Here is a 14019-nt window from a genome sequence, read left to right on the forward strand (position 1 = left end):
AGGTGCCAGATTTACCACTTGAAATTCCTAGTCATGTTTGAAACAATTCATCCATGATTTCAGACAGAAGTAGAGAAAAACAGGCCTCTCATTTCTAGCTGACGACTGTCCGTTTTGCCTGCTGGAATTGCAAACTGTTGCCTTCAGATTTTATCAGCTGTAGCTAGCTTGCTAATTAAGTGAGTTAATTAAAAACGCTGTCATTGGCTGACTTTTTGATGTTTCCTGCTGACTTCTTTTAAAGCGAGAATTTGTAAAAGGGGTCTTAAATATTCATTTGATGGCTACTGTGCAGACATGATATCATGCTAAATGAAAAAAAAAGAAACAGCATTCTTTTATTGCAATGTAGAGTTCATCCTTACAGCCTATTAAAAGTAAAGATTAGAAAAAATATGTAACGTCAGACTCATTTCTTTCTAACAGCCCTGTTTGGCTGATTATCTACTTTTCAGTATTCTATTCTATATCATATTTTCAAACAGTATGTTTCACTTTTAATGTTGCAAGATAAGGCGGAGGACTAACAGATGTGTTTGGCAGGCAAACTTAATGCTATCTCGAGTAATGTTAGCTGGGGTTGCTGTAGCGTAAGACCTGCTAACAACTGATAGCATCCATGATCAGTTTTCACATTGTGGGAAAATACTACACAGTGGATGTGCTAGCCATAAAGGTTTTGTTTTTAAAATAATCTGTTATTTTAAAATGTGCCCCTTGGAACGTTTTAATGATGTGGTCTTTGACCTAGGAAGTAACACTCAGCAGATAGTTTACTAGCTGGCTAGACATGCTAATGACTGCAGCTCATGTTGGAACAGATGGATGGATAATGGATGTGTGATCCGTTCCTTACATGTTTGCTCTTTTGTTTTTGGTTTTGGAACAACCTAGAAAAAAGACATATGGATTCATGCACACAACTTCAGCATGCAGAGAAATCCAAAGCTTTACAGGCCTGCAGTGCCAGTTGCTAAGCTATGATTGGTTTAGTGAACTGTTAATTGGCTACTTTTGTAAATTTAATTCAATATGTGTTTTTAATCAGTTGTGGTGTCAGTTGTTAAGTTGTTGTTTTTTTAAATGAGAACAAGCCATCACCCCAGGGTTATCATGTTGGCAGTAGAAGAGTCATATCCCCTCACCTCAACAAACCAGAGGTGTGGTTGCACTCTTACAGGTAAAGCTTGCACATCAAGTGACAAATTTTTAATGCACCTGCTCTGGAGTTCACACCACTCAAAACACATGAAAAGCGAGTAGACAGGGAGATAAACAATTAAAAAGAAGCACCTGGTGCGTGTAATTTCTTTTGTTGTAAAGCTGTTGTAAGCACACTTTGAGCTGCATTTTTTGTATGAAAGGTGCTATACAAAAGTTATTCTTATTCTTATTATGTTGGAATTGATGGAGTTAGATTGTCACCTCTCATTATTTCCACCTCAAACATGAACATTGTACTTTACTAATTTAGAAGTACAGTTGAGCTTTACTGAAGTTTTCTGATTAGCTTTGGTCCCTTTTTATATTAAATCTTCTTTAATCCCTTCTTTAAACTGTATTTCGACAAACAAACCAGACTGTCATGTTTCATATTTTAATCACTGATACCCCTCAAAAGCAGGATTTATTTTAGCAGTGTCTCACTGTATTTGACAGTGATTATTTGTTTTCCTTAATCCCCCGTAATACTTTTAATACCTTTTGTTTCAGATTTGTTAATGTGGGGAGGAAAGCTAGAGTTAAAATTATTCCTATACCCCAAGTACAGTTTGTTAATGTTTTACTTCTGTGTGACAGTCCCACAAATTTGAAGTGGAACCTAGACTCTCAGTCCAGACTTGCTCATTTTGGCAACTTCCAACTTTTCATACTCATTTCCTCTTGTTTGATTATGTTACTCCAAACCAGCCACACTCTCTAGGAAGAGGACTGAGATTTGTTTTTGGTCCATTTACTGTATTTGATGCCAAGTATGAAAAAGCATCACCCTCACCTGCCCAAACAAACCACACTGAACTGCACACTGAAAACTGTTTGGCACAAGCTGGTGAACACATCCTCTTCCCCTCTTAGTAGAGATGCTTAACTCACCTATCCTTGTGCATATCCATCCCCTGTCAGTCTTAATATTCAATTTGTGGACCTCCTTAGCTGATGAAACACAGCTCATCCTCTGAAACATAAATGACTTCACAGCGTCTCTGACTTCACCAGGATCTGAGAGTCTCCACGGCGCTTAGAGACCCAATTAGCCTCAGCAGAGACGGCTCCATCATGATCTGAGCAGCTGACCGTTAACTGTTGCTTCCTAGCCATCAAGATGCTCTTCTTATTTCTGTGTCTGCTCACTGGCTGTACATAATGGAATTTGAATCACACTGTAAATCATACAATATTGGTCCTGTTAAATGTTTTTGCAAATGATTCTGTAATGTCAACCCTAAAGGAGAAGCTACACAGAGATTGTGCACAGAGAAAATATTAGTCACTTTTATGCAGTAGATTTTATTAGCTCCCTAATACATTACAGTACTTAAGTCTTGAGAATTGTGTTTGTATAATCAACCAGCGTCTATCTACAAAAGCAGTGCTCTGAGGAGCATTTTGCTCTTGATCTTTGTGCAGTTAATCACCTCATCCATGTTTATAACATGAGAAAATCCAAACTGAGCTGTCAACCAATGTGACAGACAGATATGTTTGTTGTTTTGTCAGCTGATACATGGCTGTCATAGCCACTGGACCGTTTTCAATCATCTCTGGGTTACACGTCTCAACAGGACTCCCCACTTGATTTCATTTATCATCAGCCTTGAATATAACAGGCCTGTCACTTTCTGTGGCAGTGATAACCTACTTTAGATGCTCCCACACACTACAGAATCAAATCTGTCCATCTGATGATTTGCTCTGGTCTTTCATCTCTACCGGCCTGCGACCGCAGCCCTTCACACACACTGTATGCCCTCTGCCAAATAGAGGGGTCAAATCATTTCAGTCTGGGGTTTAATGTAACAGAGTGGCTCCGTGCATCAGTAAATGATTGTTGAAGACATTCAATAGACCTCTGCTGCCCTCTGCCTGCGAGGAAGCATGTCAGATAGAATACAGTAATGATTAAAAAACTTGGAAAAACTTCTATCCAGAAAGGTAAACGTGCACAATTTCTGCCAACTTCTCTGAAAATTTATTCCAGTCGATTATGCCAGATGGAGACGCTGGCAAAGATACAGGTATATTTGAGGACAAACTTGAACTCAAAAGTGAGAGAGGTTGTGGGCTGCAGATCTGCGCGTGCCAACACGTTAAAAGTTAAAATGGGCAGCCAAAATGTTGAGCTTGGTAAATGCTAATAGAAAAGATGATGTACTTTGGGGGCCAGAGATCCAGTCTCCTGTTCTTTACTTTCCAGTTTTGTGTCCCTGAGCATTTGGACTCATAGCCTGTTTGCAAATAAAGGCAGAGTCCAAGCCGAAACCCTGGCTTTGAAAACAAAAGATGGTTCTGTCTCTTTTGACCTGTTTAGGTCAGTTTATTCCCCTGCTGCTGCATTACAATCATGCGCTATAATCTATAGTAAAAATAGCTGTTTGCTTTCAACTCCCTGTGGTGCTGTGTATTATCTGGGTCTCTCAGCATGCTCTGTGGGCAGGCAAGCCTTTTTAATAGTGCAGTCACTTCTCATGAAGACACACTGGAGAATATATCTGCTGCTGGCCTTATCGTTGGAGGGGGCTTGCTTTTAGATGAAGTGGGGACACTGTTGGTGCACTTGCCCTCCCTTAGGTCTGTCTCTCTCTCTCTTCATACACACACACATACAACAACACACACACACACACACACACACTGCCACTGTTCTCAAGGTGTCCCTATGGGAAGGACTTCAGCACTTTATCAAGTTCCTGCTCCCCAGTGAGCCAAATTATGCTGCGCCATGATGTGCGTTTTCCTTTTTATGTTAATACTTTCTATCAGCCAAGTATGTGTCAGCATAAACTTCTTGCTCCCCTGCTCAAATCCCGATTACCACATTACCCAGGTTTAAGCAGGATTAAGTTGAGGCGCCTTAAATTAACTTCACCTCATTCATGATACGAAGGTCTCAATCAGCCTAAAACAAGCAGAATCCATTATGTGTGCTGTGTTATTAAAAGAGTTTTATTTGGTTGTGATGATGGGAGAAACAGTTCATCAGAGAGTTACATGTATACAGTGAGAGTCAGCAAATTGTATTGATTAATTTGCTCTGAAAGGGGTTCAAGGTTGACATAATTGATTGTCAGAAGTTTGGTGGTCATTAAAGCTCCCTGAAGTGCAGGGCAGAACTTCAGCAGCATACTAAATCATTCATCCGAAAACTGCATAACAATGATCCTGTTTGCTTGATGGCAACTAACAAAACAGTACAAAGTAACTCATCATTATGAAAGAAAATCATTTTGTTGTGGTCATAAATTGTTGAATTAAAGCAAAAGATTTTACACACATAAACGCAGATACATTCTCAACAGTGTTTCTTTCAAATTGGCACTCTGTTTTGGCCATTTTGTCAATTTTACAAGTTATTACATTTCTGTAAGCCTGAAATGGAAAAATAGAAATGTACAGCCTGGACAGTGACATTGCCTTTCTGAAAACTGCATCCTGTTTTCTTCTCTCGCGACATAATCCAAAGGTCAAGAATTGCTTTCTGGTAAATGCAGCATTGTGTCGAACTGTTAATGAAAAGGTTTGTTCCAAAATGAAAATGGCTTTTCTATCATCTCAACAATCAGACCGCGTACACTCTACTTTAGCTGAGTTATGAAATATCATTTATAGATGAACAGATAGAGCAGAAAATGTAACATCTTGATAAAATGAATATGTTTTTTTAAAGTAATTTTGTTAAGAGATTCACAGAAATCTTTTTAACATGACAGTGTGTGCGAGAAGCAGCAGAATTGTGCCTCTGTTCACCACGTTCAAAAAACAGATGAATCCTGTCAACCACATTGTGAAAAGTATTATTGTGCTGTAAGACTTATAATAAAGTCTATTCTTAAGCCAGAAGTAGGTTGTGGCTAATTTTTTTTTAGAAAACTAAAAGTGGGTATTATCTTCCAATAAAAATTTGGAATATTTTGTTGGTTAATTAAGCTTTGCTGGAGTTTTCCTTCACCTTTACATACACAGACAGTGCAGACTTGATTATTTTGCCTAAAATGTCACTGACTCCCTTCTGGCTTCAGCTTCTCTAATTTTCATTACTTTGCAGTTTACTTAAATGGCCTCCCTTTTATCTTTCTCTCCTCCAGGCTGTCCAATGCCCAGGGCATCAATATCCAAATTCTTGGCAGTACCACTATTCTCATGATCACCAGCGTCACCGAAGAGGATTATGGGAAATATACCTGTGTGGCCTCGAACCGACTGGGCGTCCAGAATGCCAGCCTTTTCCTCTATAGTGAGTATAGACACTGCTGCCATTTCTTATATTGGTGACACCCATAATAATTTTATATTTGACAACGCAGACCACATATAAAATATTGAGCATGAAATATAACAGCAAGTTTATAGTGACATCTACACCGTTCAAACACACCATCATTCAAATCATTGTGAGAGTGTCAAGGTGAGAGTGAATGACTTTCAAGTGTTAAGTGTATTAATCTAATTTCCCTTTGAATCATTGAAAAATCAGCAGGGAGGAAACTCACTGCAGCTTTGTATGCTCTTCTGTAAGCTCAGTGGCAAGATCAGAATAATTTGAAGGTAGTTTGAGAATTAGAACCTTCCTGCGTTGTAATTTTTGGTCATTTCGCTAACAGTGTACTCAACTCTGCATGACAATAATTTAACTTAGCCCTCATGGAAAGCCATTAAAATGTGTGGAGAGGGAAGGTGATATTTAGTAAATGGATAAAAAAGGTAGGAGTCATAAGTTCACAGTTCAGTTTTGAATGACAATCCAAATCCACTTTAAAATACTTAATTTTTATCATTTCTGTAACTGTCAGTTCAAAATACATTGAAAGGAAAGCTGAAAGTCTTTGTAACTTTGTAAATACAATGTAATTTTATATTCAAAATCACACCTGTATGAAGAGAAGTTGCCACAAGAGGGTCAGTTTATATCCCATAATAGCTGATGTACTCAATATGTGATGTACTACAGGTCAAATCAATCACAGTTCATAAAAATCTAAACTAAGATTTTAGAGAAGAAAGTTTTAAATGTTTAAAACTAAGATGTAAATGGCTTTAATAACTGCTCTAGCAGGGTAATGTTTGCAATGTTATAAAACTTCATGAGCTAGGTTAATCAAGTTTTGGCCCCTAGAGGGCAGAAATATACCAAAGTTGACAGAAACACTAGCTGGTATGGCTAACATGTTAGCAATCACAGTCACAGAGAAATATTAGTAATAAAATATTTATATTAGTAATGAATATTGACATTTTTTTCTGACTACCTGATGAATGTAAGTTAAGTGTTCATTTTCCCTTCATCCCTGTTTTAATCCACCAACTCCAGACGATACTTAAAGCTCAGTAGAGCTGCAGCGTTGTGTGATAATTCTGCATGATTTTGACACCATGAGTGATCCCTTCCACACTAGACAGACTCATTTAATTCATTGTTAATGTCAGCAATAATTATTCTAGATTTTGATTTAAATTCACACACCAAAACACACCCCAATCACCCCAATGATGTAACAGCAGGTGTTTTCCATGAGTGTTCTTCAAAACTCAACTGGCATAATGCCGGTTCAAGTAGGTTAGGCATAGTTTCCACTCCATTATAATTCAGCACACAAAGATTTAAACAAAATACCATGTGTACTAGCAGCATCATACACAATACAGATCAGCAAGCAAATATTTTATGTTTGTAGTGGTTGAATTCAAATAGAAACATCCAGCATTTAAAAGCTGTGAAAAGTTGAATTTAAAGTTTACTACAGCATCTTCACTACCAGCTGCTGCTTGATTATCAGTTAATAAAGACTCTCAGTGTCATACCTGCTGTCTCATTTGACGCCTGCAGGTTTTCCCACTCTGCACACCAGCACGGCCAAATGGAGCCCATCAACTCTCAAAAATCCATGACGCAGTGCAAGCAGTTGTCTTCTCTACATGATTCAATGTTCCTTTTCATTTTTAGAACTCAAAGGCTGTTTGTGGGGGGTTTTTTGTACTTGCTGAGCTTCTATCACAGCCATAGAGTGAATTGCACATTATGGCCACCAGATGTCACCAAACACTTCCTAAAGTCTGCAGTCTCTTATAATTTTGGACAAGCTGCAGTCAGTAACACCTCATGCATTTAGTGATTCAGACTGAGGGATTCAAACATATTAGTGGTATTACTCTTCAGTGTAATGTCTTCAGTGTGAATAATCAAGAAAACCAAAATATCTGTGATAATTTTACTTGTTAAAATAGAAATAGCGGCAGTAGGTCTGCTACTGTTTCTCAAGGTGTTGGGTCTGCCAGTCTGGGTAAACTCTCTGGCAGCGACTTCTACATTAACACTCCTGTCTCCTCTCTTTCCCTCTTTCTCTCTCTCCACAGGACCCGGGACAGGTCGAGATATCAACGGCTCTGCCTGTGTATCTCAATCACTGTGGCTCCTGCTGGCCTGCTTCGCCTGCCTTTTCTTCAAGTGTTAATACCGCTGTCCTCCTCTTCCTCGTCCTCCCCCGGCCTCCCTCTCCTCCTTCTCTCCGACTCACCGACATCCTTATTGCTACCTTATTACCAACTTTACCGTCCCCAGACTGTTTGCATCATACGAAAACCTTATGTGCTCTCTGGCACTGCTTACAGATATTACGACAAGCGATGGGTTATAAGTAAAATGTTATAAGAACAGCAACAAAAAAAATCAAAAAACAACAGTGATATGAAGGACAGAACAAGCAAACAGTGCTCTGTTAAAGAATTGTGTTGCTCTTTTTAATTCGTATGCACTTCTTTGTTTCTGCTATATCTTGTCTTTGGGGTCTGGATGGGGTTTGAGATGTTGTATTTTTGTCTTCATGGGAATGAAAGCAGAGGTGCCCCACTCATAGGGATGCCAACAATCATTTGTCTCTACAAGTACTGAAGACATAAAGTATATTTCTCCTTACTCCCATAGTTGCATTATGTTAACTGAAATTGTAGATTTAACTGTTTAACCAGTGCATTAATGAGCAGCAAAGTATCTGCCAAACATCAATAAACTATATGGAATTTAGACTAACACATACAGAAATCAAAAGGGAACATACTGCAGCCAGTAAAGTGATTCTATAACAAGATTAAAGCTTGATATTAAAGTCTGTACTGCTATAATCTGATGCTATTAGACTGAAACACTGATATACTGCATTAGCTGAGTATGACATTGTTTCTAGATGCAGCAGTCTTGGGTTGCTGCTGCCGAATCCATAAATCGAGGATGCAGTTAATAGAATCGAGTTGATCCTCCTGAGCTAAACCATGCGGAGAACAAACCTGAGGAAATGAGTTTATCTAGTGATAGATATCTACATCCTCATTCAGTGGCTTTGCAACCACTCGCCTTTATTCCAAAAATAATTCCTCTTCTTCTTTTGCAGCAGGACTCTCACTTTCAAAAAGAAAAAAGAGAAAAAAAAACACAGTAGGTTATAATGATGCGTACTGTACATAGTAACATTTTGTATTTCTCTATGATAAGACAACTTGTTCTGCCTCTGTAACAACTGGAAACAGAGTAAAATTGTTGCAGTGTTGCTTGTTTGACAACCGACCAACCATACTGTGCAGTTTGTCTCTGCTCCACGGCAGACTGCACTGCATTTAGTGACATATACTGTACCACATACAGTGTTTGCATTTAGTTCATGAGTTTTAGGATCTTTCTTCTATACTGCTGGAATTTGGATAAAAATGTATGACACCAATGAATGACTTACTTTTAGTTTCTCTCTTTCAAAGAAGTATGTGTGTTTTAATATGAAATGATACAGAAAATCCATGATATATTGATATTGAGGTTTTTTTTTTTCTGTCTTTACCTCATTCATTTTAGTTGTGTATATATATATACTTGAATCCAATGTCCTTATATATGAAAAGGCAAATTTTATGTGTCCATGTTTTTGAATAGGGTAGCAATTTGTTGAACGATGAATAACTTGTAGATCTTAAACTGGCAATCCTGCCCTATCATGTGAATTGAAGCCCATTAGACAATGATGTTTTTTTTCTTTAAAAAAATAAGGTCTAGCATAAAAAGAAGATAGTTTTGTGCAGTTATTATTGTACCTATCCTTGAGATGATACAAGTGCTGGCTTACATGACATTGTAGGGAATGGCATATTATGTCTAACTTGTAATGCTCCTTCATATACCAAGAATTCAATATAAGAGCAGCACAACTGAACACTGAAAGCTTATTCCCCTCAATGGTTGCTTGAAGGCCACTGCTGATGAGCCTCTTTAACAAAATAATACCATTAAATCACACCTCTGCCAGTATTTAGGCTGATTATTGAATTTCTTTCTTTATGAACAAAATGTTTAAATGAACACTACATGTGTCAGTATTTTGTGAAACTCACAAGATCTTTCAACCAGTGCAATTCCTTCAGAAAATAGCTCAAAGGTCCTTGCTGTTGTGTGGAGAATTGTTTGAACTGGTGCACTATTAGCTGCCTTTTTTGACATTTATTTTGACCTACGGTAGGGTGACTAATAGCGTACAGACTCCAGCGCCCAGCTCAGCTCCTCCACTTGATGTGTGTTCACGTCTCTCCGCTCATTTAACAACCGAGCCGAGACGGTACAGAAGTGTAAAACACACGTGTAATTAATGTCATCTTTGTAATACATTAAATACTTGTTCCCAGTGTTTTCATTGTAAATGCTTCTGAGGCCGTGGCTGTGTGACATTGTAGTGCCATCTTGTTTTCATGTGGGTGAAATGGTAAAAATAGTGCTGTGCAGAGACTGAAACAGGCCACAATCCAATCAAAAGTGATGCATTTAAATAGTTAAGTAATATTTCACATCCCCATCAGTTACAGTAATCTGATTTCTTCAGTCTAGGAAGTGATAAGAAAGCTTCTTGTTTTTATGCTTTCATCATCTTACACATGCTTTTTTTTAATTCATTTTTTAGAACTGAACAACTCTGGTGTAACCACTTTAATGTTTGATTAATGATTAACTTGACTCCTGATGTTTTGTACAAGATTGGAATTTCTGCAGGCTCTCTCGCTTTTTTAGCCTCTGGCTAGCATGGGTTGCTTTTAGTTTGCAACATTTATCTTCTTACTGTAATAAGAAGTGAATGATCTGGTGGTGAAAAAGTTCTTCATGGTCAGTTTGCATGAGAGTTCTCTGTGCTACATGTCTATCCCAGTAAGTCTGTCTGTCTCACTTTGTGTCACATTACAAACCTCAGGGCAGAGCAAGGCTGGTCTTGGGCAGTAACTGGCAGACTCTCAGACAAACTAAAATGTGTTTTGTTTTGTTTTTTTAGCCAGAGAAGACCCGGCAGACTGCCAGAGTAGGGCCAAACTGTGCTCAGCATTTTATTTTAACCTGCTTGGTATGCACTGCATCAAGGAGATAGCATAAGGAAGTTTATTTTAAAAGATGCTACAGTAAATTGACTGTCATTGCCTAAACTTTCTACTATTTTCATGAGTCAAATCTCACAAATGTGGATGTCCAAGTGTGTCCATGCAGGTTAAAACCAGCCCATAAGCACTGACTGGTGTACTAAGACCACAGATGTAAAAGCCATGGAGCTCTGTTTTACCCATAAAGCAAAAAGGAGTAACTGTCCCTCCATTACTCATAAAGACCAACAGCCAGCCTATGGACACAGCACCAACCCCCCTGTAGACAGACCCTGGATATCTACTAAAGACTGTAGATACAGCTACCTAGTTTACTATGAGCATTGCCTCAAAAAATCACCATCGCTTCACTGTATAAATCTGGCTTACGTATGTGTGCGCGTGTACTCATTTGATTCTGTTCATTATTATTAACCGACCTGAAAAGTTACGAGGCATGAGATACATGATGAGTTGGCCAAACAGCTAACTTTCTGCTTTCTGTTGAGCTATATGGTTACAGTGGTAACCCTCTATTTTTAAGTTTGGATTCTTTTTTTCTTTTCCTTTTCCTCCTCTGTGTGTATATACAGTATGATGTTTCTACCGTAGAATGTTGTAAAGTCAGCAAATCCATAAGATCGTGTTTATACAAGTCAACATTGAAAAATTTAAAAAGCAAATGTAACTATCACGTTTGTACTTCCCGCCCTTTGTCATGGGAAATTAAGATTGAATCACGCATTATGACACAGCAATGTCCCATTTTGTTTTTTTTTAATTTAATTTTACTTTACTTTATTATGGCATAAGGTAATTGCAGTCAGTTTCTAAAAAAAAAATGGTATGTAATAAAGGTATATGAGAAAATGTTCATAATACAAAATAAAAATTGTTTGAATTTAATGTTCTGTATTTGAATGTGACTTGAGATGTCGGGGCAAGTAAACTCTTTTTGGAGACAGCTTGGAACACACGTACTGTTGTGTTTATCACCATGTAACATGCAAATAAAATAATATATGTATTGTTATTTACTCTCTGGAAGACATTTTTGTCCTCAGAAAGTGTGAGAAATACAACTGAGGTTCTGCTCCTCGCCATGGGAGGGTTTCAGTTTCACTTTTGGTGCCAAAGATGAAAGGTAAGACTGGAGTGATCACAACTACATATGGAGGCACAACAATCACAATATGGCACAGGCTCACTGTACAACCATGGCAACTGTTGCTTTTTTCCAGCCATGCTGCGGTTAAACGTTTCTCCACAAGGTGTCATAACACAGCAAATTATGTTCCCAGTATGCCTGTGGAAGAATGAGTACACAAACACATTATTCTCCATCATTATTAGCGTCTAACTCTGAAGATGAACAGAGGATGTTGCAGGTCGAAGGTCAGACAAACAGGCTTGTGTCTGCATGGTTCCCAGATCACACCCCCACACCAGCTGGGACAATGTGGGCGGGGAAAGCAAATGAGACACTCACAAATTTCCTGTAACAGCTGTTGAGGAATCCATGAGTGAAATATCTAATCTGCAACAGCTCAGTGGCTGAAAGTAGATGCTGTATTTTATATGTTTACTGTAGGTGATGTTTTCATCCACAAAGACCGGATGCAACAGTGAAAATGAGCGTCATTTTTTCACTTAGTTGCACACAAAATAAAAATGAAAAAATAATAGAGTGGTGACACCAATTTCAGTCCTGGAAATAGAGGGACCTAAAAAGTGTTGGGCAAGGAAGGAGTTTTTTTTCTATAACTTAACAATAAAAGTATATAAGGAGAGGACGGTATGGGAGAGTGTATGACTCAGAAGGTAGAGGTTGATAAATTAAACTTTTCAGAGGCATCATGCTCATTCCAGGACTGCGTGTTCAGCAAACCAGCTTCATTAGAGTGAAGGTCATGCAACTTCTTTGTGTCTGATTTGGTATTTAAGTTAACCCTGGGGGTTATTCTTATTTATTTCATTTTTACTGAACCAAACTATCATAGCAGAAGTCACATGGGTCCAATTTGAATTCCCAGCATTCGCATTTATTAGTGTTGCATCCAGTCTCTTTTGATAGGATCTTTAGATAATTATCTCAGTATAAACAAGATTAAAGGATAGGGTCACAGTCTGTCTTAAAACAATAGTCAGGTGCCCAAATGAACATTGAAACAGTTTTTTGTTGCTGTAATAGTTCCTGTCAATAGTGACCATTAACCTGTTAAACAACGCTGTCCCACCTGTGGGACACTTTAGCCTCTGTAACTTTGGTTCAGGATCACTTCTACTCATTCTGACTTTTTGGTGGTAAAATTTAAAGAGTTGCCTTTCAAATGAGACTACAGTTATGAATAATACCCTTTTTATTTTGAGTAGATTATTTTCGGGCTGATGCACAAAAACAGGGGTGCCTGTACAGATGGTTAAGAGATTCCTTCCTAACGCACTTCCAATGTAAGTGATGAGGGATAAAATCTACCGGTCTCCTTCTGTGCAAAAATATATTTGAAAGTTACCTGAAGCTAATATGAAGCTAATATCAGGCTTCAGCCTTCCATATTTGTCAAATCAAGTAGATATTTTTCAAAGTTACAGTCTTTTTAGTGCCAAATTCCCTCTTTTTGTTACTGTACTTCCACTGCAGCTCAACAGGGAAACACTGTCCGGAGAAACAAACTTAATGAATTTTATACTTAGAAGAAATAAGTTTGGAAGATATCCACTTGATTTGATTAACTCAGACTGCTGAAGCCAATATTAGCTTTAGATAAACATTTAAGAACATTTTTTAAACAAAACGAGGACTGTGGATTTTGTCCCCCATCGATTATATTATTAGTGTGTTTGAAAGGAATCTTGTAATGGTCTGTGTTATCAGTAGGAATGATTACAGCAGGCTGTCAATGTTCATATATAACTAACTATTGTTTTAAGACAGACTTGAAAAATTGTGAACCTATCCTTTAACAAACTCAAATCATACCTAAGACTGACTGTATTTACATGCACACTAGTGTCCTGGTTACAGTATGATCAGGTATTTCATGTGAACATCATATTCTGGTTTCAGAAACCTGGATAAGAATTTATCTTCGTTTTGTGAAACTATGATATGCTAGCTAGAATACTCTGATATACTGAGATACTGAGGCATGTAAACGCCTCGTCCAGGTTTCTGATCACTTGCTAAAGCTTACCAATTAACTTATTATATCTCCATGCCACCTTGAGGTTGCTAGGCAACCACCAGAGACCCCAGGAAGTTACGCCGGCAATCAAGAAATCGTCCCACACATAACCCCTAAAAAACTACAAATTGTTGATTCTACATTTTGGTTTTTGTGCAGATTAAACAAACAAAGATATACGGTTTAGTTAATGAGCTTTCGAGGTGATGGTAGGCAGATTTTGTTACTACCTTCAGACAGA

General features: G+C 38.0%; 1 protein-coding gene across 1 annotated transcript in view; it reads left to right on the forward strand.

Moving 5' to 3' along the window:
- LOC122984613 (limbic system associated membrane protein) overlaps nt 1-11626 on the forward strand; it is a 194204-nt gene extending 182578 nt beyond the window's left edge. Inside the window, exons 7-8 of the mRNA XM_044355183.1 lie at nt 5304-5452; nt 7570-11626. Of these exons, the coding sequence (XP_044211118.1) occupies nt 5304-5452; nt 7570-7667 (247 nt within the window). The 3' untranslated portion in view covers nt 7668-11626. The remainder of the gene's footprint in view (nt 1-5303; nt 5453-7569) is intronic.
- The last annotated feature ends 2393 nt before the right edge of the window (nt 11627-14019 follow it).

This window comes from Thunnus albacares, chromosome 6, assembly GCF_914725855.1.
Source record: "Thunnus albacares chromosome 6, fThuAlb1.1, whole genome shotgun sequence".
NCBI lineage: Eukaryota > Metazoa > Chordata > Actinopteri > Scombriformes > Scombridae > Thunnus > Thunnus albacares.